The following is a 25,119-nucleotide window of genomic DNA, read 5'->3' on the forward strand; positions in this document are numbered from 1 at the left end:
ATGATCAGTTACAACGTTGCACCAGACCAGAGAAGTATTGTGCCAGCACACAGGCAGCAGGTGGTGGCCTCGCATGCATTGCCTTAGAAGAATATATAAATCTGAACAATCCTCCTAATTCATACATATTGAGGGTTTTTTTTTTCTCTCTTCTCATCGACCTAACTTGTGCGCCCACAGTCCACCCTGGAGGACCCGCCTCGTTCATTCAATTGGTCTGTCACAAGCCTGTTTCATGCAACTCTCCCGTCTGTCACTCAACACCACAGTATCTCCTCCTCTTCGCTTGGCATCAGACTGGTGTGTGTGCCGACCTTGTTCCAGCGACGAGCTACCCGAAAGCCAGCTGTTTGCAGCGAATACATTTCTGGCGTAAAAAAAAAAAAAAAAAAAGCCGCCCGGTCCGGCACGCATTTTTTTTTTTTACCCCCTCTTTCAGGCGGTAGTGGTGGTGGTAGCCGTGTATTTTCACCGTCAAAATGAGTCACGGTGCGATGGGGTGCTGCCCTGCTATCGCTAGCTAGGCGGACAAATTCCTTCAACCCAGCTCGCTGTTTGAATCACTGCGGGTTGACACAGCACTAGCCGAGGCGTCGTTAAGCGAGCTAGCAGGGGCTAATAGCAGGGCAGCGCTCGTAGCCGTTACGTGTTATTTAGCCAACGGTTGCTAATGTAGTTGCTAAGGTGAACGGACGCATTGCTGCGGCGGGGACGGTGCACTAACGGTTATCAGGCGAACGTTAGCGTACGAGCCAGGACTACTACTAGCGGTGAACGAGCTAGCTAACGTCGGCGAGCCTGCACTGCTATCAACTGTTAACGGGTTTTTTTTTTTTTTAACCACTTTTTGACGGGATTGTGAAAAGATAGGGGTTGGACCACAGTGACAGGCGAACATATAGAATTGGAAGTGACAAGAGAGGGGTTAATGCTATAAAGGCAGGTATTAAGTGGCTAATCTGTTGCGGTAATTTTTTTTTTAAGCATCTCGGGGAAGGCCCCACCGTCTCCTCCACTCCCTCCCCCTGTCCGATTCTCCCGTGATTTGCCGAGAACACCCGGGTGAAGTCGCAGTTGCTCTCGGCTGGGGGGACAACTTGACAGCGAGGCCCCTAGCTAGTCTCCCCTCCCCCAGTCCCGTCCATCCATCCATCCATCCGTCCGTCCAGCCCGACAGACCACCTCATCGCCCAAGATCGAGGCGAGCACCGGGGATTCGGGAGAAGCCGAAACCGTGGGCAAGTGTTTGCAGGGTCCCGTCTAAACTGGGCTGCCAAAACCAGAGGGGATGACTCTGGAGTCCATGATGGCTTGCTGCCTGAGCGAAGAGGCGAAGGAGTCGAAACGAATCAATGCAGAAATTGACAAACAACTCCGCCGAGACAAGCGAGACTCCAGGAGAGAGCTGAAATTACTTCTTCTCGGTATGTGGCATGCTAATTCTCAGATACATTTTTTTAATTGTCATGTCTTGCGTCGTTGTGTGGTTAACCAAAAAAAAAAAAAAAAAAAAAAAAAAACTAAGCTTCTTGGGCCTTCTTGGCAGTGCTAGCAAATATGCTGCTAGTTAAGGTTGCTAGCTGGACGCCTGGTTTCAGTATGAGAAACGTTTTATGGCATCATATAGGCGAAATGCGTGGCTGGTCTTTTTTTTTTTTTTTTTTTAAGCTTTCGGGGTTAATATTAGTTAGCTGGCTTGTCCAGATGCATATGTGCAAGAAGTGGCTTAGCAGCGACACAGTCTCTCTATTCGAGTGTGTGCATTTGCATTGGGGTGCAGACAGCAGCGCATTTGGCATCGAAGTTACTAAGATGTCACCGTTTACAGGCTACCACATGCTTGTCAGTGGGCCAGTTTGACACTATTGACTAGCCCCTAATCAATTGGCCAGCTTTAAAACTGCCACTGTGGTTTGTTGGTTAGCTAGTGGCGGTTTAAAAGGGGTGAAGATGGTCACTTGATAATGGAAGAAGCAGCTATGGGTTGCTTTCCACTGTTGCTTTCACCAGGTTGCATAACATTTGTACAACTGGATGAGGCTTCAGGTGCCTCAGCTAGACCTCGCTTGGGGTCCATTCATTCATTTATCAATTTCTTTTAATTATTAGTCTGCACACACAGTGTCACAAATCTACCCATCCAGAGGACAAGGATACTGAGGGATTTGCCCCCTCATCCTCTAGTCTAGCTGAGTAGGTTAGCTATTTTTATAGCTGGTGTGTGGGCAGGTGGGAGCTGCTGTTGAATAAGTTGCACTGTACTGCATTGATTCATAGTTCTGTGGACACAAAAAGGAACAATAGCCTATGCTTTATCACAAATGTACTTATGCGTTGCTTTCAGGAACATCTATTTTGTGTGCATGCATCTTCTCACAGGCTAACTTTAACCTGGTGTGCATGATGTGACCCCACCAGCCACTTAAAACAACAGATAAGTGTGAAAGCTCCTTGGTTTAAAAAAAAAAAAAAAAAGGCAGGTGTCCAATTTTAGGACAATTAGAATTATCTAGGTTGCATGCTTAGTTTCAAAACGTTTGCTCCCATTTCTCGCCCACCTAAAGCAGCCCTGGTTATTTGACATGTGTGTCTCCTTTCATTTCCCTGCTGAATACCTCTGCTTCGAGAAGTAGGCCACACTAGAGCCACGCTTGTTGATGGGACATATTCTGTTCTGTGTCATACATTTAAATCGCTGTTGCACTCTATTCTACCTGGTGGCCAAGGTGAGCTGGGTTGAAAGGGGTGTTTGTTTTTGTGTCGCAGTTTTAAAATGATTTGCCTGTGCGCTGCCATCAAATTTCTCTTGCCTGATGATCAATGAAGGGATGGGTTGACTGTGTGATTCCAGGATATGCAGAAATGTAGGTGATCATTTACGCTCTCGTCTCAAGCACAGCTTTTTGCATCAGATGTTTTAATACCGTTTTTCCAGTATATCCCTGATTTTGACAGCAGACATTAAAAACACTTATCACAGTGTGTGTGTGTGAGAGGCAGTAAGCAAGCAAGGACTGCAATCAGTCGTGGTGTAAGTGGCCCATCCTGTGTGAGTTAAGGCTGTCAGTGGACGCCCGGATAAGGACGTGTAAGGCAGGATTAGCGCAGGTCTTAATAGGCTTGGTTAAACACATCCGCTGCTCAGACTTTGAGATGTCACTGACTCCTATTATCCCCTGGCATTATTCTCAGGCCCACGGCCCTGTGTGAGCTGCCTGCCTCTCCGCAACTCACTGAAGGAAGAAGACAACCTCTGTTTTCTGAACATTTAATTTACGTTCCATCGTGTATATTTTAAAGGGGAAGGAGAAAGAGAAATTGAGCTGCATATTTAGAACTGGACATTTATTAATTTCAGTTGAATGTCGTGGGAGCTGTTCTGTCATTATCTGCCCTGCAGTTCAGTGCATGTAGAGGGGATGGGTTTTACATTTCAGCGAGGCTCAAGGCAATGTATACAACCTTCTGGTTAAGTATTCTCAGTTTTAGTTGTACATAATGTGTTACTGCACACAGCTGTAGCTGTAGTCCTGAAATATCTTAGTGTGGAGGCATGCAGTTTCTTTTTAAGGTATCATAATTCAGATCACATCTGATGTTGTGTGTCTGGAGTTATTATAGAATGATTAATGTAGGGTAGGGCTGAAACGATTAACCGATTAGTTGATCAAAGTAAACTGATTCAGCAACAATTCTGATAATCTAAATAATTATTGTCATTTATCAAGCGAAAATGCCATTTACTTCTAGTTCCAGCTCTCCAGCAAGAGCAGTTGTAGTAGTTCTGTTTTATATAATTTTAGATAAAATATTTATAGACTAATTGATTAATCAGAAAAATTGACAGATTAATTAAATGACTTGATTAATTAAGTAATTTTAAGCTACTTTAGAAAGAGAACTTGACAAATTAGTCATATCCTAAAGCCCAAGGTGACGTCTTTAAAATTGGTTGTTGGACCAGCCCAGAAGTCCATAACTGCAAAGATAATTTGATTAGTGTAAAAAAGCAGCAAATGGTCACATTTGAGATGCTGAAACCAGTGACTGTTTGGCATTTTTGCTTGACTGATACATTATCAAAATAGTTGATTGACAGACTAATTGATTATTCTTCTAAATGTTCAAGCTCTAGATTGATATAAGAGCTACTATCATTGGTGCTTATAGCATTTCCCCCTACAAAATGTTTTTTTCTCACACTAATTCAGGTCCACCCTGCCACTGTGTGTGTGTCTCTCTCTTCCTGGCAGGGTTTACGATATGGCCAGGGTACGTTGCCAAAATAGCTTTGTCTCGACAGCAGCTATGAGGTTTGGTTCCATTTCATGCCAGGCACAGGCATGAAGTTTCCAGACTAAGAATACAGGGAGGGTGAATGTTATGGTTAGTTTTGTAGGTAAGAGCTACAACAACCTCAAGCTTTACCCACTTGGTCAGAAAATAACAATTCTTTTAGGGCTGCAGCAGTGCCCAGAGTCTGGCTGCCTGTCACTGAGGGCCATATCAGGCCATACCTCCAGCTTCCTGCTCCACAGACCAGTGGTTTGCCTCTACTTGGTCAAAACACAGCGGGCCAGGAGCTGTGGCCTTTGCTGCATCGGGTAAATGAACTGCTGGAGCGAGCGGTCGGTCAGTAAAGTGAGATGGAAGGGCAAACGCTTTAGGGTTTCCCAAAGTGCTGACCGAGGTAAACTGTAAGCTCCCAGTCAAGCTGTCAGTGTTCGAGTTGGCATTCGCTTTTTGTGAAAATGTGGGTTTCACATGAAATCTGAGGAACAGAATGTCTGGTGATTAGTCAAAAATCCCTACAGTGACGTCAGAAAGACATTTTTGGTCATCAGAGAATTTGTCAAGCATAGTGTTCAAGAAATGGGTCTGACTGGGGCAAAAGTTGGCTCGACAGCCAAAAGGTTGTGGCTGGTTTGGTAGCACACCATCCAAGGCAGAGGTTTAATGCACAGTCGTTTGCCAAGTCCTCATCGATTGAATTGTTCTTGTTTGATCTTCCCTGCATTAGTAGCACGTCTCGTTTCCAGGTTAAGACATCCTTCAGAGGGACAGGCTGATTTGAACCAGGAAGAGGATCAGGGGTTAGGCTCAGATGTTTATTGCTGACCTTCCTTCTCTTGCCAAGCCGTCTTATTTTGATCATATATGGCAATAGGGATCTTCTAGCTCTACTCCTCAGTGTGTGTGTGTGTGTGTCTGTGTGTGTGTCTGTGTGTCTGTGTGTGTCTGTATGTGTGTGAGCACGGTACTTTTAATGCCAGTGAATGTGGAGCTCAGTGGATGCTCAGTTATTACTGAAATCCTCTTTATCTTGGTGAGATCTAACACTTTTTAATATGGAAATCATTATGAGACGGGCTTTAGCGATATTTGAGGGTTTAGAAAATCTGATAAAACTATATTGGCTGATACAGATTTACATGGACGTATAAGATAAGCATTTTTGATAAAGATTTCTTAAATAAGGCTATTAAGAAATTGTGACCAAGCATTATGTACTGGGCAGGCACGTTCTCGCAGTTTAAACCTCTTTCTGGTCGACAAACCCTGTAATGGAGGCACTGTTTCTAAATGACTTACAAATATCTTTGGGGTTTCTGTTCTGCAATTTGTTGCTACTTTGCAAACATGCACATACACTAATACATCTATAACAAGCTTATATCAGCCAAAATATTGATCCAACCTCTAGTACACTTAGACACTAGATGTAATTTATCCTTAGTGTAGTTTTGCATTGATACAGCCACAGAGAAACACTCGGACAACCATGTTGTAGTTTTCTGAGCACATGTGGTTGAGAAAGCAGTTGCTGTGAATGGAAACAGTCATCATTCAGTACGATGCTTCTATGACTTGAGATTTTATATTAACACTCTCAGGTAAGCTTAATTTTATCTCATTACTTGCAGAAGTGCAGACACAACAATACAACTACTAATACTACTGCTGACAAATCTATCAATTGAAACCAGCGTAACCTAAAGCTTGTCCAGTTCTTTCAGGAAGGTTTGACACTACACTGATAAGAGGCCACTGTCCTTTTTTAATTTTAAACATTTTGGATATTGTTGATATTGTTGATTGTTGATGTTGTGGGTCATGGTCAGCACCATAAACCCAGAGATTGTCTTTTATGACACTAAAAATTAATTTTATTTTAACAGACGTGAAAAGTGTACGTATTTGTAAATACATTTGCAGGGATTGCTTTAGGTTTCATGTGGTGACGAGCAGGTTTGAGATTTGTCTCCGAATAATGGGTCTGTGTCATGCATGATGTGCGAGGCCTTGGAAACACTGCAGCTACTTTGCTTGATAATGTAGTTTGTCAAAAATGTTTTGTTATGGATAAGACCATGTATTGGATCATCTCTGATACCTAATTGCTGTAGGTTTTGTGTTGCATTTACGTAGTATACATCTCACGCGATACGAAAACCAGTGGCCAGATAGGATTATTTATAAAGTATAAAATTTGAAATGTCTTGATTTCAAGTCATTCATTGATGTTGATGTCACAGCGCACACAGTATGTTCTCCATCACAGAACATTAGCCAGTGCCTCCAACTAGATTCCTTCTTTCTCTGCTAGTTTTCAGTAAATGTTAGACTTCACCTCAGCCAGCCTCGCACACACTCTTTGTCTCACTCTACGACATGGTGTCTTTTACACAGTTGCTCATATTGCTCACAAGTGCATACACACACACACACACGTTCTTAAATGGGGTCATGGCTAGTTCTCTGGAGATATAGGGGTGAATGAGGCTAGATGGTTACTGTCCCACATACCGCTGCTACCCCAGTCCCCAGACAGGACGGGGATGTGGCCTGCCACTCTGTTCACTGCCAGTATCTACAGCCCTCTCTGTGCTGACAGGGTGGCATGTTCATTCCTGTTTACTCCCACCAGCTGCTGTGTACAGTAAAGCCCACACGTCTCTGTGATTGTACCGTTTCAACTTCTGTCACTTCGTCTTACAGTCTTAAGTTTGAATTTGGAATGATAGGCCGTGCCTTACACTCATTTTTTTTTTTTTTTTTGGAGGATGTTGAGGCTTGTATTGTGGTTGTGAATTCTGGTGTGAAAAGCTAATGTGGATATGTTTAAATCAATGTACCAGAAATGTGTAATAAATGTGTTCTGCCCATGTGTGGACACGGACTGATGTTATCTCATAGAATCTCCATGATGAGATTTTCTAAAATAAGTCCTGTGGCTTAAGAAATAATGTCAACATCTAGGATTTGTCTGTTTTTAGTCCGTTGCAGCCGAGCTCGGTGTGTGTGTTGCAGACTAAAATACTGCTGCTTGCTCCAAATCTTTTGTAAAGCCTGTGTTTGATTTTTCTTTTTCGCTCACCCACACCCACTCGACCAGAACAGCACTCGACGCATAGTCACTGGTGAACAGACAAAGCCGTCCTAAGGTGGTCAAATGAAGGTGTGCGAATTTGTGAGTGTGTGCATAATGTGCAGTGCATGCTATACCATGTATATTCAATTTACAGCTCTCACACCCACGCACATGGGATGCAGCAGATGCAGAGACATCAGCACAAAGCAGTAGTGTTGTTCCTAGATGTTGGAAAGCTGCAGTAGAGCTGAGAGAGACATAGTCCTCTTTCCTTTTTGTGTGTGTGTGTGTGTGTGTGTGTGTGTGTTGTTGTGTGTGTGTGTGTGTGTGTGTGTGTGTGTGTGTGTGTAGTCCTGCACTGTCTGCAATGCCCAGGCCATTGCAGGAAAAAGGAAAGAAAATGGGCCATCACAGTGAAGGTAACAGCCATGCCTTGAGGTTGACCACAGGATCTGTGTGTGTCCACAGTTGGTTAGGCAGCTGGTGTGTGTGTTGTGTAGCTCCAGGCTGCCTTGGCTCAATCCCTTTCCTTTGTACGCCTGAAAGAGGCCAGTTTCCAAGATGAATTTAGTGAAAGATTGAGACCCACGCTACATTTTGGTTAGCCTTGTGACTGCCTGATTCATACAGTATCTTTCCAGGGCGCTGATAAAACGGCTAACACCTTACTCGTGCCAATTTTGAGGTTTTGATAATACTTTAACCTCTGCTATGTCTATGCAAATTTCCTCTCTGCCGAGATTGGATTGCCACGCGCTACCTGAAAGGACAGTTCATAAACCTAGATAAGCCAAGCCAACAGATTTCATTCCAATGCACCATTATATTTATGTGTGTATTTGCATGCAGGTTGGCCATGATGCTGATAATCCCCATCTTTTGTTCATGGAAAGCTTTGACAGGCATTGCAGAGGGAAGCTGGGGTTAGCAGGGAGGTTTGTGCATGAGGCCTTAAACGGCAACCCGTGCCTGCATGTAAAGCATGATGGAAGAATTGTAGGACATGAGCAGACAGTGTAAACAAAGCAGGCCCTACACACACACACACACACACACACACACACACACACACACACACACACACACACACACACACACACACACATAACCAGCTAGACTGACAGTTCAACAACCTGAGCTCAACCAAAACTGCTGCACTAAGACCATCAGGTGTTGTGTCACAAGCTGACATCAGTTGTGTTATGTAAAGGCTTATGAAAGATAGCCTGGCAACGGAGGATACAGGTGAAGTGTTTGGTGTCTTTATATGATGGATAGCTGTTGCTATTTACATGCTGTTTTCATTTAACTAATTTCTACATAATTTGGCTATTCAGACCAAGTTTTAATTTTATGCTCATTGTTGTCGGGTACCCCTGATTGAAACTTCTAGCTCTGTTCCAAGAAACACATTGGCTCCACAAAAGACCAGTGTTGGTGTGTGGGCTGTGTAGTGTACCTTGCACTGTTGCATTGGGGCATAATCTGGGCTCTCTTGTCTTTTTCTCTCTCTCACACTCATAGCTACCTGGAACAGAAAGCGTTATCAAACCCAAGTAGTGTGTGAGCTATTAAAAGGTGACCTCCTTTTTCTAGGTCATTACCAAAAAAGAATGGATGGATTCTAGTTATGAATATCCAAAATTCTTGACAGAGAGGGATGAGAATGGAGAGGCATATTTCTAGCCTAAGGGAGGTTAGGGGGGGTTGTGACGAAGGGGAGGAGGGGAGGGGAAAGAGCGTGTGTATTTGTGGGGGAGAGCTGGTGAGGGCATGCAAATGGTTGTGGCTGATGCTGGTACAATCTGGAGAGGAAAAAGGGAAGACAGAGGATTGTAGTGTGTTGTCTGGTGAAAGAGGGACACGACAGTTAAGAGAACACAGTGGAGGGAGATCTTGTGACGGGGTCACGAGAAATAAATCAGACATCAAGCTGGAGAGTGATCCTCTTGCTCCTTTGCTGAAACAGTCTGCAGTCAGTACTAGGACACTACAGCCTAATACAAAGAACACACTCTCTTAACTTGACTCCTTTTGTTAGCTAGACAATCACAGTTTTTATTAGACCGACTACCTTGTAGGTACCAGTCTGCAGCAGGCCGCAAATGCATTGATTCGTCCAGGAGAAACTATATAAGACTTTCTTTCTTTATTTTTATTTTTTTATTGAATCATGAGTCTATTTAGTCTCTGTTCTCCAAAAGTGGACATTTTGTTGGAAGGGAAGATGGAGGAGGGTCATTTCCCCTTATGGACACAGTGTTGAAACCAAAATTTTCTATCTGAGATTAAGGCATTTCTTCTTGCATCAGTGGCGCAGCTGCTATCTCTCCCCCAACATTTTTACAGTCCTTGGTGTTAGGAACCCCCTGGTACTGACCTCAGACCAGCCCCCCCCAAAGACTTTGTGGAGCCAAGGCCCTTCTTCTCTGTGGTACGCCAAAAGATGAAGAGCACAGAGCAAGCCTGAGGGGCTCACAGTTATATTTACTGTCTGCTACGAAAGAGAGGAGAGAGAGAGAGAGAGAAGGGGCGGATGGGAGGGGTTTTTAAAAAAAAAAAAGAAGGAAAAAAAAAAAAACACAGGAACGAAAAAGAGAGGGAGACAGAGGAGGGGTTGCTATGGTAACGGAAATATGGCTGCTCTTCAAAAACCTTGAATGTAGGTGGTGGTGAGATGAGTGTATGTGTGTGTGTGTGTGTGTGTGTGTGTGTTTTTTTTTCCTCCTCGTCTTTCCCTTTCAGTTTTGCAGATATTATGGATGTGCTGGATCCCTTTTGATTTCACTGAGGACTGAAATGCCATCAGCTTTTCTTTCTTTCTCTCTTTTTTTTTTTTTTTTTTTTTGGTGTGGCCTGAGGGTGGTGTTTCTGGGCATGTTGAACATAGGGAGGCTAGTGTGAAATGTGGGTTAGGCCCAGCAAGACCCCCCAGCAAGTGGGGGTTTATTTGGCAATCATTGTAGGTCTTGAAAAGCTTAAAAAAACGTGCATGTTACTCAATGCAGAGATTGTGATTTTCTTTCACTGAAATCAAGGATGTTTGGGTGAATAGAAGCTGAACGAATGTTAAAAGTGTATATCTTTAATCCAAAGCCTTTTCTTGGGCTCCTTACCATATGTGTACATCTGAAAACGTGACGCCACTTGAAATATTGCGATGATCTTACAGCCAGATATGGACTCGGTAGGGCAGAGGAGGATCACTGAAGGAATGCAGCTTTTTGACAACGACCCCTGCTGTCACCTTTTGGCAGAGGGAGTTTAGTGTTAGATCCTGAATGTAGGGCAAGTTGTCTTAATCATCTTCATTAAATTAACTTGTATCCCCCCCCCCACCCCCCCACCCCACTTATCTCTCCTCTTCTCCCTGGAAACATTTTTGATTCGTTCTCTTTCCAAACTGTGTGATAACATCCTGACGCAGGACAAAGACGCTTTGACATATTAGCAGTCGTAACCAGTTTAGTTAATCCACTTGGAATTTCAGTAGATAGATTTCATAACATGTGAAGCTTACTTAGATGGACATCCCATGTTAATCGAGTTTTGAGAGAAGTATTACTTTGGCTTCATTTGCAGCAAAACCTTGGCCACAGTTTGGCGCATTTGCCTTGCTTATTGATTAACAGAAATTAATGAACACTAATTAACAGATACACAGTCTGCAGCATGTTCTTGGATCTCTTCATCTGCCATCAAGTTTTTTGGTCATTTTTGCCTTTCATGGGGCATCTGTCTCGTATCACAGATTTGGCTTGTTGTCATCATCTTGGCACAAATGAGGAGCCTGATTTTAAAATGATTTCTCCGCTAATTGGAGGGGACGGGGACTGGTGCCTAATAGGAAGTGGGTAATGTGAATAAAATCCTTATCACAGTATACGTCATTTTAATTATAATAAATGTTCTAGAAAATCTGTTAAACATTAAACAACCAGAAAGGTATGCCAGTTTTTAGTTAATCCAGCAAATGACCTAACATGTCATGGTACTATATCACACAGATGTTATGGGGATGGATGTAAACGGTACAATGGTAAAATCTCTGCCAGTTATCCCATCATATTCCATGAGATAACAGAAATGTGTCATCACCTAACCTGTCCTAGGGTTGTGGCCTTAACTGTTGTCTATTATAGATATCAAATAGTTTTATCATTAGAAGGTATACTTGTGCTATACATACTGTTTTTGGTGTGTAACCTTTGACGTACAAAAGTATTGCACTGCTTTGTCTGTTCATACGTATAAACACACAGAGTTGCCAAAATACATTGAAGAGCTGTAGAACATCACCTGTACTGCAGAGTTGACTGCAATTGGAAAGTGGCCAAGTACTTGACAGTATAGGTTTATGAAGACTGGCATTTTTCTCAGATGTTTTTTTTCTCTGAACTCGATCTAATTGTGTGAGGCTTTAAAGTCTCAGACCACTCCTTTTGCTTACTCTCCTACCATGTTTTATCATTGATGAATGAATTTAATGTTGTACTGAGTGTAGACTGTATTAGGCATGTAATAATGAAAATTGCCATCTTACCAGAATGGTTTGAAACACTCATATGCAACGTTCCACCCCTTGTCCACTGTTTCTTGGTCTTTTTAATCTAACACAGCTTGTTTTGTTTTTTTTGTTGTTTTTTTTGCATGTGATAATGACAATGCCCACAAAGTAACATTGCTACACTCTGTCTCTAACTCTATGCCTCCCTTGTCTGCTTCAGGTACGGGAGAAAGTGGCAAGAGCACCTTCATCAAGCAGATGAGGATCATTCATGGCGCTGGGTACTCAGACGAAGATAAGAGAGGCTTCATCCGACTTGTTTACCAAAACATCTTCACCTCCATGCAGTCCATGATCCGCGCCACCGAGACCCTTAAGATCCCCTACAAATTTGAACAGAATCGGGTAAGGACTGACCCACAGAAGTAAAGGCATGAAATATTCTTTATGTCCTGCTAGTTGTTCGTTCCAGGGTCCCCGTTTGACTATTTTAACTGTGTGATGGCTGCATCTGGTATCTGCTGCATTATATGGTATGGTATGCAATAGGATTATTTTAAGCAAGCCCCAGGACACAAGCCATTGCCAAACGCTTTCAGATTTTGACTGTTGGTCTGTATTTGTACATAGATATGCTTTTAATACATTCAAATGACAGAAAGTGAACTAGTTAGCGGTGGTGTGGGCACAATACGACTGCATAATTATAGTCTATTGTTATTGCTATAATAGTATGCTACATTGGTTCTCAATTCCAGTCCTCCGAGCTCTGTTGGTCTTTTATTGTGAACCTCTAATTGAGGACTGATTTATACCTGGGATGCAAGGTGAATGTAGTCCACTACTCAGTTGGACAAAAATCCACCCATACACTCCCTCATAGGGACCAGTATTTAGAATTACTGGTCTACAATATGAATGAACAGCATAGTCACCTCAATGTTAAGACTTAAAAGAGCAAACAGATGTCATGTTCCATAGCAATGCTAGTCACTGTCTGCATCCACAGATAATTTAGTGACACAGATATTTGGATAGAAAAACAATCACTTATTTCATTCTGTCAAAGAAACATGTTGAATTGTTGTATGTAATTCATCACTTAAAAACCCACACAAAATCCAAAAATGGGGGACTGTAGTGGGACATAAGTTATGATTTTGGTTATTGCATTGGATCATTGGTTACCTTTTGAAAAACTTAAGTTCTAAAGTTGATAAATAGTCTTAATTTATGTCCCATGCAGCTATTATCAAGTTACAGCTATGCAAACCTTGAGTAATTGGGGATGGTATGAACATCTTACATTGTCTAATGTTTTGGTATTGTCAATCATTTCTTCTAAAGGCAGGCTTGATATATGGGCACAAATTCTTCATTTTCATAGAAATAAATCTCTCTTTTGTTGCACATTTGTCAACTTACAACCTGTTCATAAGTTGTTTTTCACAGTTAGACCAATAGTGTGTTTTATGTCTTTCCTGGGGAAAAAAATAAACAATCAGGACAAAAATCCTCAGGTGCATAAGAAAGATGCATTTAGTTTGTCTAGTAGAAACATTATCTTTGGAATAAGTAGAATATGTGGGTGGTTAGGATCAGCCACCAGGTCCAAACACACAGTGAAGAAAGTTACTGACAGATAACTCAAATATCTTTGGCTGAATATTTGTAGAAAATAAGTATATAACTCGATAAATCTTGTTGTCCATTTCTGTTTGGCCCAGCGCTGTTTCTCACTGCTCTTTATTTCACCTTTTTCCCCTCCTGCCTGTGTCTTTACAGTCTAATGCCATGCTTGTGAAGGAGGTGGACATCGAGAAGATCAATGGGTTTGACCAACCTTACATCACAGCTATCAAATGCCTGTGGTCCGACCCAGGGATCCAGGAGGCCTATGACCGCCGCAGAGAGTACCAGCTCTCTGACTCCACTAAATAGTACGTCTGCATGTCTCTGTGTATGTTTTTGTCTCTACGTGTAGACATCACGTATGATGTGTCTAGGATTTAAGAATGGTATTTGTGTGGCTGTCTGTGACACAATGTGTGAGTGTGCTTATGTAATTTTTGTGAGTGTAGGTCTGTGATGGTTGTTTGGGAACTGATGGAGATATATCAGTGTTGTTAATATAACTAATGATTCTTAACATTCTAGTGCTGTTCTCTTGATTGGATCATTTTTGTAGCTATCAGCTTTTGTAGACATTTCTGATTTTAATGATTTCATTGGTATCTTTAACTTCTTGTGTGGCAGGAAGACAGAGTAATTAGGGTGTGTTTGGATGTGTGGTTGGTGGAAGGTTATGTGCGTGTATGTTCTGTTTGTAATTGCCTTGTGGGGTTAGTAATGTTTGCAGGGCAGGGCAGCACATTAGCCTTTTGTTCACATGCAATATTAACAATCTCATAAGAAATCTCCAAGCCACAGGTACAAGAGTCACTATTTAACGTTTAATTGTTTATTTGCCACCATGGACATTAATCTATAGTATACAATAATTGTTAGACAATTTGGTAGTTAGCATTGGGGTTCCTTACCACTATTTCTATTCTATATGCACGCATTTTAGCTTTACATAAGCTTTGTGTTTAATGTCTAAATGTTAGAGCTACAGCTAACCACAGATTAACATTGCGTTTGCACCTAGATGTTTGTAGATACATGTGCCCTGTCCTGTTCTGTGGTTGTGTGTGTTTGCCACAATTACATTGTAATAATATGTGACCCCAGGCTAAATGGCCAATGGCACCTGACTCACTTTCTAGTGCCCCCTGGCTGTGGACTTGCTGTACTACAGTTTAAAACTGCTTCAAATCCGTATGCATGCAGGTCTGTTTGCACTATTAGGAACATGTATGGTAAATTTGTAAGCTATTTGTTTTTGTATGAGTTAGTGAGAAATATATAAGAAAATCACTGAATATGTCTGTTCGACACTGTTGTGATGTATATCTCCAGTTACCTTAGCGATATAGACCGTGTGACTGCAGAGGGATACGTTCCCACCCAGCAGGATGTGCTGAGGGTCCGTGTTCCCACCACGGGTATAATAGAGTACCCGTTTGACCTGGAGAACGTCATCTTCAGGTACCCCTGTGGCACCAGGACTACAGCATCACCGTAGCTAGAGGACAGAAACCACTGATGGCTGTCAGGATATTAACACATCATTTAAGCTGGGGCTAGGTTTTTGTGAATTGGTCAATCAAAAATGGACAGAAAATAGTAAAATTGACTAGATGATTTGTACACATGGGTTACCATCTTAGTAACCTTTCAATGTCAATGTCAGTGCAATTATGACAATATTACAAGCTTGCAGATGCCCTCACATTACTATAGTGAAAACACATTACTTAGCAAGAGCCCATTTGTCTGAACAGACCCAGTTGTCCTGCAGAGCAAAATAAAGATTTTGATGTGTTTAGATCAAATGAGCCTGAGGGCCCCATTGGTTAACCTGATTAGATATCAGTGGTTTGGGTTCACAATTGTGCTGAGGTTCTGGCTCCAGGATAAAAACGAAGGCCAGACATGCTGCACTGAAGCATGTGGGGAGCAGCCAGCAAATGCCAGATGAAGAAGGATTGACAGTGATGTCAAAGATTCTCCAGGAAGTTGTTATACAATTAGTCAGGCAATTGGGCACAGTTTAAACACAGACGAACTGAAAACTTTTTAATTGAATTGCAAATTGAAACGGCTCATGTGCATACCATTGGCAAAATTGTAAGAAATATGTTTCCTAGTTGTCCGAACCTTCTTTATCTAATCCAGGTGCTGCTGTCTCTGCTGCTAAAGTCACTGCTACTACTGTCACTGATACCACCTCACTGTCTGCAACATTATCCACAATCTACTTGACCTCACTGCAAATTGTTGTCAGTTAAAAAGAGAATCAAGTAAACTCAAAGCAACAGTTGCAAGCTAATATCAAATGTCTCATATGGTTTATGGATGGAGAGTGTTGGTGGAGCAGTGACACTGACTAACACCCTTTTGTTTCTGAGATGTGGCCTTTTCTGTGAAGCTTCCTCAACAGGACTGATCCACACTTCCTGGAATGGCAGGGGGGTTGCGGTAAATGCCTGTCACGCTTTATATAACTGTTTTCCTGTCTTTTTTTTTTTTTCTCTTTATCTTTCTTTTTTCCCCCGACCGGCCTGCCTGTAGTTATCTTACCGATCTGGATCGTATTGCAGATTCCAACTATCTTCCCACTCAGCAGGATGTGCTCAGGGTGCGCATCCCCACTACAGGAATCATAGAGTATCCATTCGACTTGCAAAGCATCATTTTCAGGTAGAAAGATGCCTGTTTTGGCTCAGTCCCTTCTTGTTATGTTATGGCATTAACCCATTCGCCATCTGCTGTGTTTTTGTCCGAAGCCCCAAATAAACCATGTTACCCCCCCCTTGTTACTTGTGACTTAATTTATGCATTTTAAACTTGACCAATCATAGAAATCATAGCAGTCATTACCGTTTTATATTCTCCTCATAGTCCTACACTTTCTTTTACCTCCTGCCACCAGCAGCAATCGTACCACACATAACACAACCCCCTAATGAACACAAAGTCCTACATTCTGGTGCCCGGTCTCTGTAAATGGGTCACCTCCTCTCTTCCTCCTCCTCTCCTCCTTTCCTCCTCGGCTGGCAGAAGAAACGAGGTCGTCCTCTCCGCGGTGGAGGAATGTTATTTTGGGCAGCAGGTCCTGCAGGGCCTATATTGGCCCTGGGTCTCTATGGACCACAGTGGACTGGGCCACCACCAGGGGGCAGCCTTGCATTGAGAATTACACTAGATTTGTGCAGCTTTCTCAGAGACCATGTTGCACCTGGTCTGGAAGCGTGCACCTGTGCATCCAGAGGTGCAACAAAGTACAAAAAGTCAGGAATTAAATTGTACTGATGCCAATTATATAATGGCTTGACATCAAAGGTTCCTGACAGGAAAGATTTTAAGGAATCAGTTGTCACAAATGAAGGCTTAATGAAACTGGGACCTAAACTCCCTGACGAGTGAAGGGTGACCTTGTCAAGGAGAATCTCAGGAAAGAAGAAACCTTTAGAGGATCCACACCTATCACTCAGTATTAAAGCCAGGATTGCTGTTTATGAATGGCTTCAGCAAAAGCCAGCCCCTCTGCCTGTAGGCCTGTGTGCTGAAATCAAAGTTTTCATACCAATTGTTGCTTAGTTAGTTGTGTTTGTTAATAATTAATAATTAATTAATCTCTTAGAAATATATATCATACGTATTGAGATGCAATTTCTCAGCTTGTAGCTTCTCATTAGGTTACATAGGAGGAGTCCTTCTACCATGAAAAGGATCAAACCATCACAGGTGCCCCCTGTATCTTTCATCAACATTTCAACTCAGCCTCTTGTCCTCTGTCTGTCCTCTATCTTGTGTTATTCATTTCATATTACTCCCCATTTGTCTTGTCCAAGTGCCTTTCCAAACTTCAGTTGTTTTTCTGTTGTGCTTTATCACACACACCCACTAGGGAAGGTTGTGAAAGCCTTTCAGTAGAGAAATGAATGTGTTATTACCCTTCACTTTCACCATATCACATAGAAGTACAGACTGATCTATTATCAGATGTAATGTTGACTCCTTGTATGACCAGATGAATGCCACTCAATTAAGGAATTCCAGTGAGACATTTCCTTCAAGAATATCTCTTTTTGATTTTGCCACAACTTCTATCAACCCAAAGTTGAGCCACACCTGTAATTCTTGTTGTATGTGTATTGTTTGAGAAAAATTGGTTGTTTTATACATACATAGTGCTCTGAAGTAGGAGGCAGGAGAGAAGGCATGCTAATCAAACTGGCATTAATGGTGGTGGTGTTGGTGGTTGTGGTGGTGGCGGCATTTGTTTAAAAACTGATTCTAGATCTGTCTTAAATGGGAAGCTTTCATCTTTGTGGTGGCATGCATGACTCACTCGCTTACAAGGACAAAAGCATATTCACACTGCACATTCAGTTTTTAGTTTCTGTTTTCCCCCCCGAGACCCTTAAAACTCATGGCCAAGAAGTTGTGAATTTGATTAATCCTCTTCTTTAGGTGTTGAATCCATCAGGTGTTAATAGTTTTTCTCAAACAAGTTTAACTTAAAATCAAGTTAAAAGTACTCCAGAATATTTTATCTTTTTTTTAGGACCCAAAATGACAATAAAAATACGCTGTCATGGGTCCCGCGATGAGAGACTATATCTTTATTTGGGTCGTGTGCTGAAAATGGTTAAGGACGAAGTACAGCAGAGAGATGTCTTTAGGATAAATCTGTCTTTCCTCTATTACAGAGTTCTTCTGCTATATACGTGTTTTTTGCACAAAGCAGGCCATAATTCAGTATATTTGCAATGCAATGGAATAAACTCGGTCCACTACTTGGTGCCACCAGTAAATATATCTTGATGGATTCAAAACCTTCTTTTTAAAAAAGAAACAGCACTGTCCTTAGAGCTATTCCAGGATATTGAGAATTTGAACTTCTGCCCTGTTAAATGCTGAGCACTGTTAGTCACTGATCTTGAAATAGATCACTAAACATGAACTAGGCCACCAAGAGATGTATGCTAATACGTTTTTCCCCTCCTTGCTTCTGTACTTGTTATCCCCCCTGCCCCCCTTTTCACCTTCATCCTGCCATCAGGATGGTGGATGTAGGGGGTCAGAGGTCCGAGAGGAGGAAGTGGATTCACTGCTTTGAGAATGTCACCTCCATTATGTTTCTCGTGGCGCTGAGTGAGTACGACCAGGTCCTGGTGGAGTCAGACAACGAGGTAAGTCATTCATTAAAAAGAAATGCATGCATACTATGTTGCCTAAACACATGTATCTTCACCCCCCCCCCACAAAAGCTATATTGCAGTTGTGCCCTTTATGTGTAGTGAGATGCATCAAGAATTGAAACAACATGACTCTTCTCACACTTCTATCCCTTGCTTTTTGCACCAGAATCGTATGGAGGAGAGTAAAGCTCTATTCCGGACCATCATTACCTACCCCTGGTTTCAGAACTCCTCCGTCATCCTCTTCCTCAACAAGAAGGACCTGCTAGAGGAGAAGATCTCCTACTCACACTTGGTGGACTATTTCCCTGAGTTTGATGGTGAGATCATCTATACGAATGTGGAAGTCACCCTCTGATAAATTAATATAGCTTCTGTGAATGTATTATTCAGTGTTAAAACGGTCTGAAATTGATCCAGTTCACCTATTTCCAGTCTTTATGTTAAGCTAAGCAGATGTAGAGGGTAAAAGATAGATTTACAGTACAATTTATTGATTTCTAAGGCAGGCTTTAGACATTTCTATTCAGTGTTTTACTAAACCCAATGTAATGTTTTAAGATCAAATATCTTTATTTGGGGGCTTTTTCAAGCAAGTCTCCATATATGTGATTGTTTGGAATTAAAGCAGCAATCACGTCTGCCACCCTTTAAAGTCTCCATGCCACCCTGTTACCACCCCATGAATATTACTCTAGGTCTGCCCCTGTCTAAGCCTCCCTTTTAAAGCTCCATACTGAATGCACAGCATATCAGTTGTCTCATTTGACTCTCAAAAAAAAAACTAAGCATCTGTTGTTGTTCAACCCCTTTTTTAAATAACACTTTATATGGTGGAAATAAATCAACGTTTGCATGTGCTTGTTTTTGTTTTGTTTCTTTTATATCTCAGGTCCCCAGAGAGATGCACAGGCAGCGCGGGAGTTCATCCTCAAGATGTTTGTGGACTTAAACCCAGACAGCGACAAGATCATCTACTCTCACTTCACTTGTGCCACGGACACTGAGAACATCCGCTTTGTGTTTGCAGCTGTCAAAGACACCATCCTACAGCTCAATCTCAAAGAGTACAATCTGGTGTGAGGGCTCATGTACGACGCACATCTCCTCCCCATTGCACAAATGCACATCTCCTTTGGGAGTGTGCACTCAACTCCACATGCATTACACAGCACACCATGCCGGCTCTCTCTCTCTCACTCACACACACACACACACAGCACACACACACACACACACACACACACACACACACACACTCCAACAGAACTCTTCCTTATTTTTCCAGTACAGTACATTCACCAATGCTCCCACCTGCAAACGCCGCCCCTCTTCTTTTCACCAAAGCTCGCCCTCTCTTCCTCCTTCGCTCGGCAGCTTGTTGTGTCAGAGTCCTCGCTCCTCCCAAAGCTGCTCCGTGTGTCAGATTTGGCCCCCGGCTGCTGGCTTTGGCACATTTCATCTGGCACACAAACCTTTCACACGGGCTGTACAGTGACTGAAGGGGACTTTGGTGTGTGTGTGTGTTTCTTTGTTTGTGTGTTTGTTTGTTTGTGTGTGTGAGTGTGTGTGTGTGTGTGTATTTGGGGCAGCATTGACTAGCGAGGAGCTGTGTTTTGGTGAATAGCGGCAGCAAACCCCTTTTGGCCCTCTGGAGTTGACCCTCAGCGGTGTGAGATCAGATCCCCTGTCGTGTCCTCTCTGAGCTCCAGTCGGTGTGGAAGGAAGTGAATACTGTATCTCCTCAAACCAACCAAGGACCCAGCGAGCGGCATCGTGCTTCTTGGGACAGAGTGATTCAGACAGGAAGTGAGGCTGCACACCGGACACAAGGGGACAGGGCCGAGGGTTCTGTCTCCACCTCGCATCTATGAATGTACCCACTAGTGTGAACATCGCAATCGCAAAAAAAAAAAAAGAAATATATATTATGAAGTAAATGCATTATGTAAACACACTTAAGACAAAAAGCACGAGAGGGCAAGACATAGCGAATCAAAATCTGTTCATTGCTGAGATTTTTTAAATGTTTTTAATGATAGACATTTGTTGCTACGTCTACTTCTATTTAACAAATACTGGCTAAAAGGAATGGTGATAAGAAGTGGTAAGAAAATCTATAAAAACTTTTAAACTTTCAAAACAAAGACATCTAAAAAGAAACAACCAGAAATGTACTTGACAAGTTTTAAGTATCCTTTAAAGATTTCTGTGGGATTAGTGTTTTATGTTTAAGTTAATCACATTGCTTCCCTCCTCCAGATGTTTTTCTGTATGGATTCACAGGGACAATCTTCCGTGTGACTTAACAGCATCTGGCTCCACCAATAACACCCCCACACCCTAATTACAAAACACTAGCAGCGGGTAAGAGGACCCTGCTTTTTCTCCCCCCAGCACAGGCTCTGATTGGTGGAAGCAGATGTGGAGGGGAGTGTGATGTCATCAGTGTTTATCAGCCCACAGAGCACAGCTGCAGCTCATGCTGCAAGTAGCTTATTCAACAAAATAAAAGCTGTAAATTAAACACGCCCACACCCCGGGGTGTGAATGGAATCCATGCGGTAACATCTCTGATGACGTCACACCTACGTCACTCAGCCGTCCAATCAGACACACTTCCTGACCGTGACATAGTCATCACATCAGGATGTGCATCTGTTTACTTTTTGTTACTGTATAGTCACTTTGTTTATATAAAGATTGCTTGCTGTTGAGTGGTGAGAGGAGGGGGGGGGCTATGAACCTTTCACAGAAAAACGCACTCTGAAGTCTGCAAATGTTGTTTGTGTATATTTGTTTGTAAATACATATACACAAAACACTCCTGTACAAAAAACGCTCTGTGGTACACCATCTTTGGCAAAAAACGAACGAAAAAAAACCAACAAAAAAATCAACTTCTTTCATTAGCATACAGTTTTTTCCTATGAATTTATGGTAGTAGTGATACTGTGATTATGGATTTTGTTCACTTGATTAATAGGACTACACAGAGCTGAGTGGTGTTGAGGAAACGATCGGCAGAAGGAGCAATAGTCAGAGAAAAGAGGTTCCTCCCAACCAGCCTCTCGACTTCACACTACTGCAACAGCTCTGGCTCCAGAGTATACTAACTAGGGCTGGTTTAAAAAAAAATCTTCACAGTATGGTGACAAGATGATTTTAAGAGTAATTAAAGATTTTTTTATTTATCTAATTTATGGACCAGGTTTGAAGGTGTTGATAATTTGACTGCTTTTGATTCTGTCATGTTGAAGTGCTCCTTTTCTCATGGCGGAGCCTACTTGAGTCTGAACTGCTGTAAAAAACGAATGTCTGGTATAGTAAGGACTTTATCTCTGCTTTCTATTTCTCTTTGAGACATTTCCAGTTGTACTTGCCATCACATCTCCATCCATGATAATACTGTTTGGTTTTCTTTAGGAGCCCTCACATTTGATTTTTTTTAGTTCTTTTTTTTTTCTTCTGTTTTTTTTTAAGAAAAAAAAAGAAACTATGTATTTCCTCTTGGTTTATAGACGCAGCGCTGTAATGCATACCTAGAAAAATGTACAGTACGAACGTAGGTGGACTTTTTTATCAGTGATTGAAGACCCACGCGGTCCATGCTTGCTATTTGTAATTTAACACGAAAATTCTGTTGTTGGTTTTTGCATTGTTCATTTCCAGTTTTTTGAGGCTTGCTTTGATAGTGCCAGTGAAGTGCAGATATACTTTTTTGGTCTTTGACCTTTTCTACAGGTGACTTATCCTTCATCCTCATTAAGGGCTATCACAGTGCATCAGGCATCAGACAGCGGGGAGTGGAGTACACGACCACAGTGAACCCAAGTCATCCACTACTAATCCTTGTTTATAAATGGAGATTTACTTGCAGTATGTGCTATGAGAAGTATAGGCAGGGTGTTAAGGCAAACACAAGGTGTGTGTGTAGAGAGTTTACCAACACTAAGCAGTTTCCTTTATGTGTCTGGCCCTTGTGGTGAATTAAGTGGACCCAGTATGTCTCTCTGGCCTTCAAATACTACTTATTTGTTTGCATTGGTATCACAGTGTTACCTGTAATACCTCGTGCAGTATAGAAACACTTATCACTAAAGACACTACTACCAGAACAAGTATTGCATGTTTTCCCCAAGTATTTGACTTGAAGCTGATAGCCAAGTAATGACCATGCTTGTGGCTTTGCATGTTTTAACCCATTAACTACAATTTTCATACTTTGCTGTTGACCATTTCTCCAGCTTATACATTGATGTCCTACTTTACATGCAGCTATTGGTTTCTGTTCATGCCAGTAAGGTCTGAATTGTAACTTGCGGAGAGTTTAAACTTGATTCTGAGAGTTGATCCACAGCGCAGTAGATTTAGTTTTCATATTTTCATATATTGCATTATTGTGCCATAGTTACAGCGGTAATTAGTGAGCAAATTTCCCTTGTTATTGCAATCAAAGAAGCTCTGTAAACACTACATTTGAAAGCTGTGTTGTCATAAAATCAAACTAAGAAGACAAATGTGATGTCATGTGAAGGACAATGTAAATTTGGTCATTTCTTGGTGTGAGACCAGTGATTGCCGTGGCACTAAAAAACTGAATCAGAGAAACTTTGTAACTGAATGAATGTAACTGACAGAGGAAACACTAGATTTTACAATGACACTTAATATGGATTGGTTGTGTCTGATCAATATCGGTACAGATGAATGATCCGGCATGTCCAATCGGTGCACGCTTAAGATGAGTTTTCACCTAAAGCTAAACCTCCCAGTTGATTTTTCTTAGATGAACAGAAACCAAAGGCTGCCAAAAAAGATAGAGAATCAATCTAAAAACGGATGCTTCAAAAAATGGTTAGCAGCAATGTAAAGTTTGAACACTAAGTTAATGGGGCTAAAATATATATATTTTTGAATTGCCAGTGTGGTCCTTAACTGCCAATTTGTCTGCTGAAAGTGACACTAACCTTGTGAGCGTAAGCCGCAGACAGCCAACTGTTAGACTGCTGTCATAAAGAGGGTCTGGATGCCAGTATTTAAGTGGAACAGTATACCAGTATGGATACCCAAGTATTTATCAGTAGTTGTGTTAAGATTTACAGTGTGTTGAGTGCAGCTCACTTCCATGTCGTATTATTAGACTTGACACTACAACTCTGGCACACGGCGAAGAGGCCGACTGGCTGTCAGTGCGGGTTTGGTAGCGTGTAAGCAGCCCAGTGTTGCACAAGTGTGTGGTTTTTGACACGTTTTTAATCTCAACATATATGAGCTGGAAAGAGGGAAGGCAGTCTTGTATGAAAAACTTAAACCTCCTCCTCATTCTTTCATTCTTGTCCGTTTTCGAGCGATGACCAGTGGAAAGACTCGATTGGTTTTTCACTACAACACTTATTTATTGCCTTTCATTGCCTTGAATAATGAAAGATGGTGTTGCCGGCGCCCCTTTTTTCAGGTTTTCTGAGCATGCTTAGTGACCTTTTTTGGGTGGCCGTGGTTGCCCTTTCCTGTGGGCTTGTTGTCAGTCAGTGGAATCAAACTTATCTTTCGGACATCAGCGTAGAGTCGGTGCATATTCAAAACTTAAATCTTATTCCCTTTTTGGGTTTTTTTTTGTGTTTTTCATTTTCTGTATAAGAAAACATTACCAGAACACTATTATTTAGGACCACTTGATTTATTTTTTCCTCACTCCAATGAAACCTGAAGGTCAATTGTGTAGTGGTGTATAAAATGCTCTTTTTCTTTTCTTTATTTTGTATGTAAACCAAATGTAAATTATGTATTATACTGAGTGTGCCAACCCCACTCTCTCTAGAGCCAGGCTCTCTCTAAGTGCCAACGCTGTGGTCATCATCAAAGGACCACCACCTGAGATGGTCCCCCTTTTTAAATAAAACACACCGGAGACTAAAAGGATAGATGATTAAGTACACACAAAGACTTTATTCTGTATTTAAGATTGAAGATATAAAAGATAATCTGCTGTTTTTTAAGAAACTGTAATTATAATTGCATGTGCTGTTTATTTTGTGTTGGAAGTGAGGGCTTTGATGTTTTCATTGAAGCAGAGCCCTTGACGAAGGGGGTTCAATCAGTTGGTTATTATCGATTATTGATTTACATAACTCTTGCCATATTTTTTTATGTGTTTCATGTATTTGTTTCAACCACTGTTGCCTGATCCTCATTCAAACATGAACATGACTTATGATCATTGCCGCCTTCTAAGAGAGAAACATAATGACAAGGTATCTGTTTTAAATTGAAATAAATTTGTTCCTATACTTGCTCATGGTGTGCGTGTTGAGTGGTCTTGGTTATATTTTGTTTTGTTTTTTGTCATACTAGTATATTATGACAGCAGTTGAGCTGGCTAGAGGTCCAAACAAATCAAGCAGCCATTGGGGGCTGACAAATTTAAA

The 25,119-nt window shown here is 41.7% G+C and overlaps 1 protein-coding gene across 2 annotated transcripts; it reads left to right on the top strand.

Annotated features, from left to right (window-relative positions):
* The first annotated feature begins 284 nt into the window (after positions 1 to 284).
* On the top strand, positions 285 to 24,986 carry gna11b (guanine nucleotide binding protein (G protein), alpha 11b (Gq class)). Of its 2 annotated transcripts, none has more exons than XM_051382882.1 (7): positions 285 to 1,424; positions 12,100 to 12,284; positions 13,665 to 13,819; positions 14,841 to 14,969; positions 18,553 to 18,682; positions 18,858 to 19,011; positions 19,584 to 24,986. In XM_051382882.1, exons 1-7 carry the CDS (start codon positions 1,289 to 1,291, stop codon positions 19,772 to 19,774), a joined length of 1,080 nt encoding a protein of 359 aa, XP_051238842.1. In that variant the 5' UTR covers positions 285 to 1,288; the 3' UTR covers positions 19,775 to 24,986. The 2 variants fall into 2 exon arrangements, with proteins under 2 accessions (XP_051238842.1, XP_051238833.1); XM_051382873.1 differs by lacking the exon at positions 14,841 to 14,969 and adding an exon at positions 16,056 to 16,184.
* The last annotated feature ends 133 nt before the right edge of the window (positions 24,987 to 25,119 follow it).

This window comes from Dicentrarchus labrax, unplaced genomic scaffold (genome assembly GCF_905237075.1).
Source record: "Dicentrarchus labrax unplaced genomic scaffold, dlabrax2021, whole genome shotgun sequence".
Lineage (NCBI taxonomy): Eukaryota > Metazoa > Chordata > Actinopteri > Moronidae > Dicentrarchus > Dicentrarchus labrax.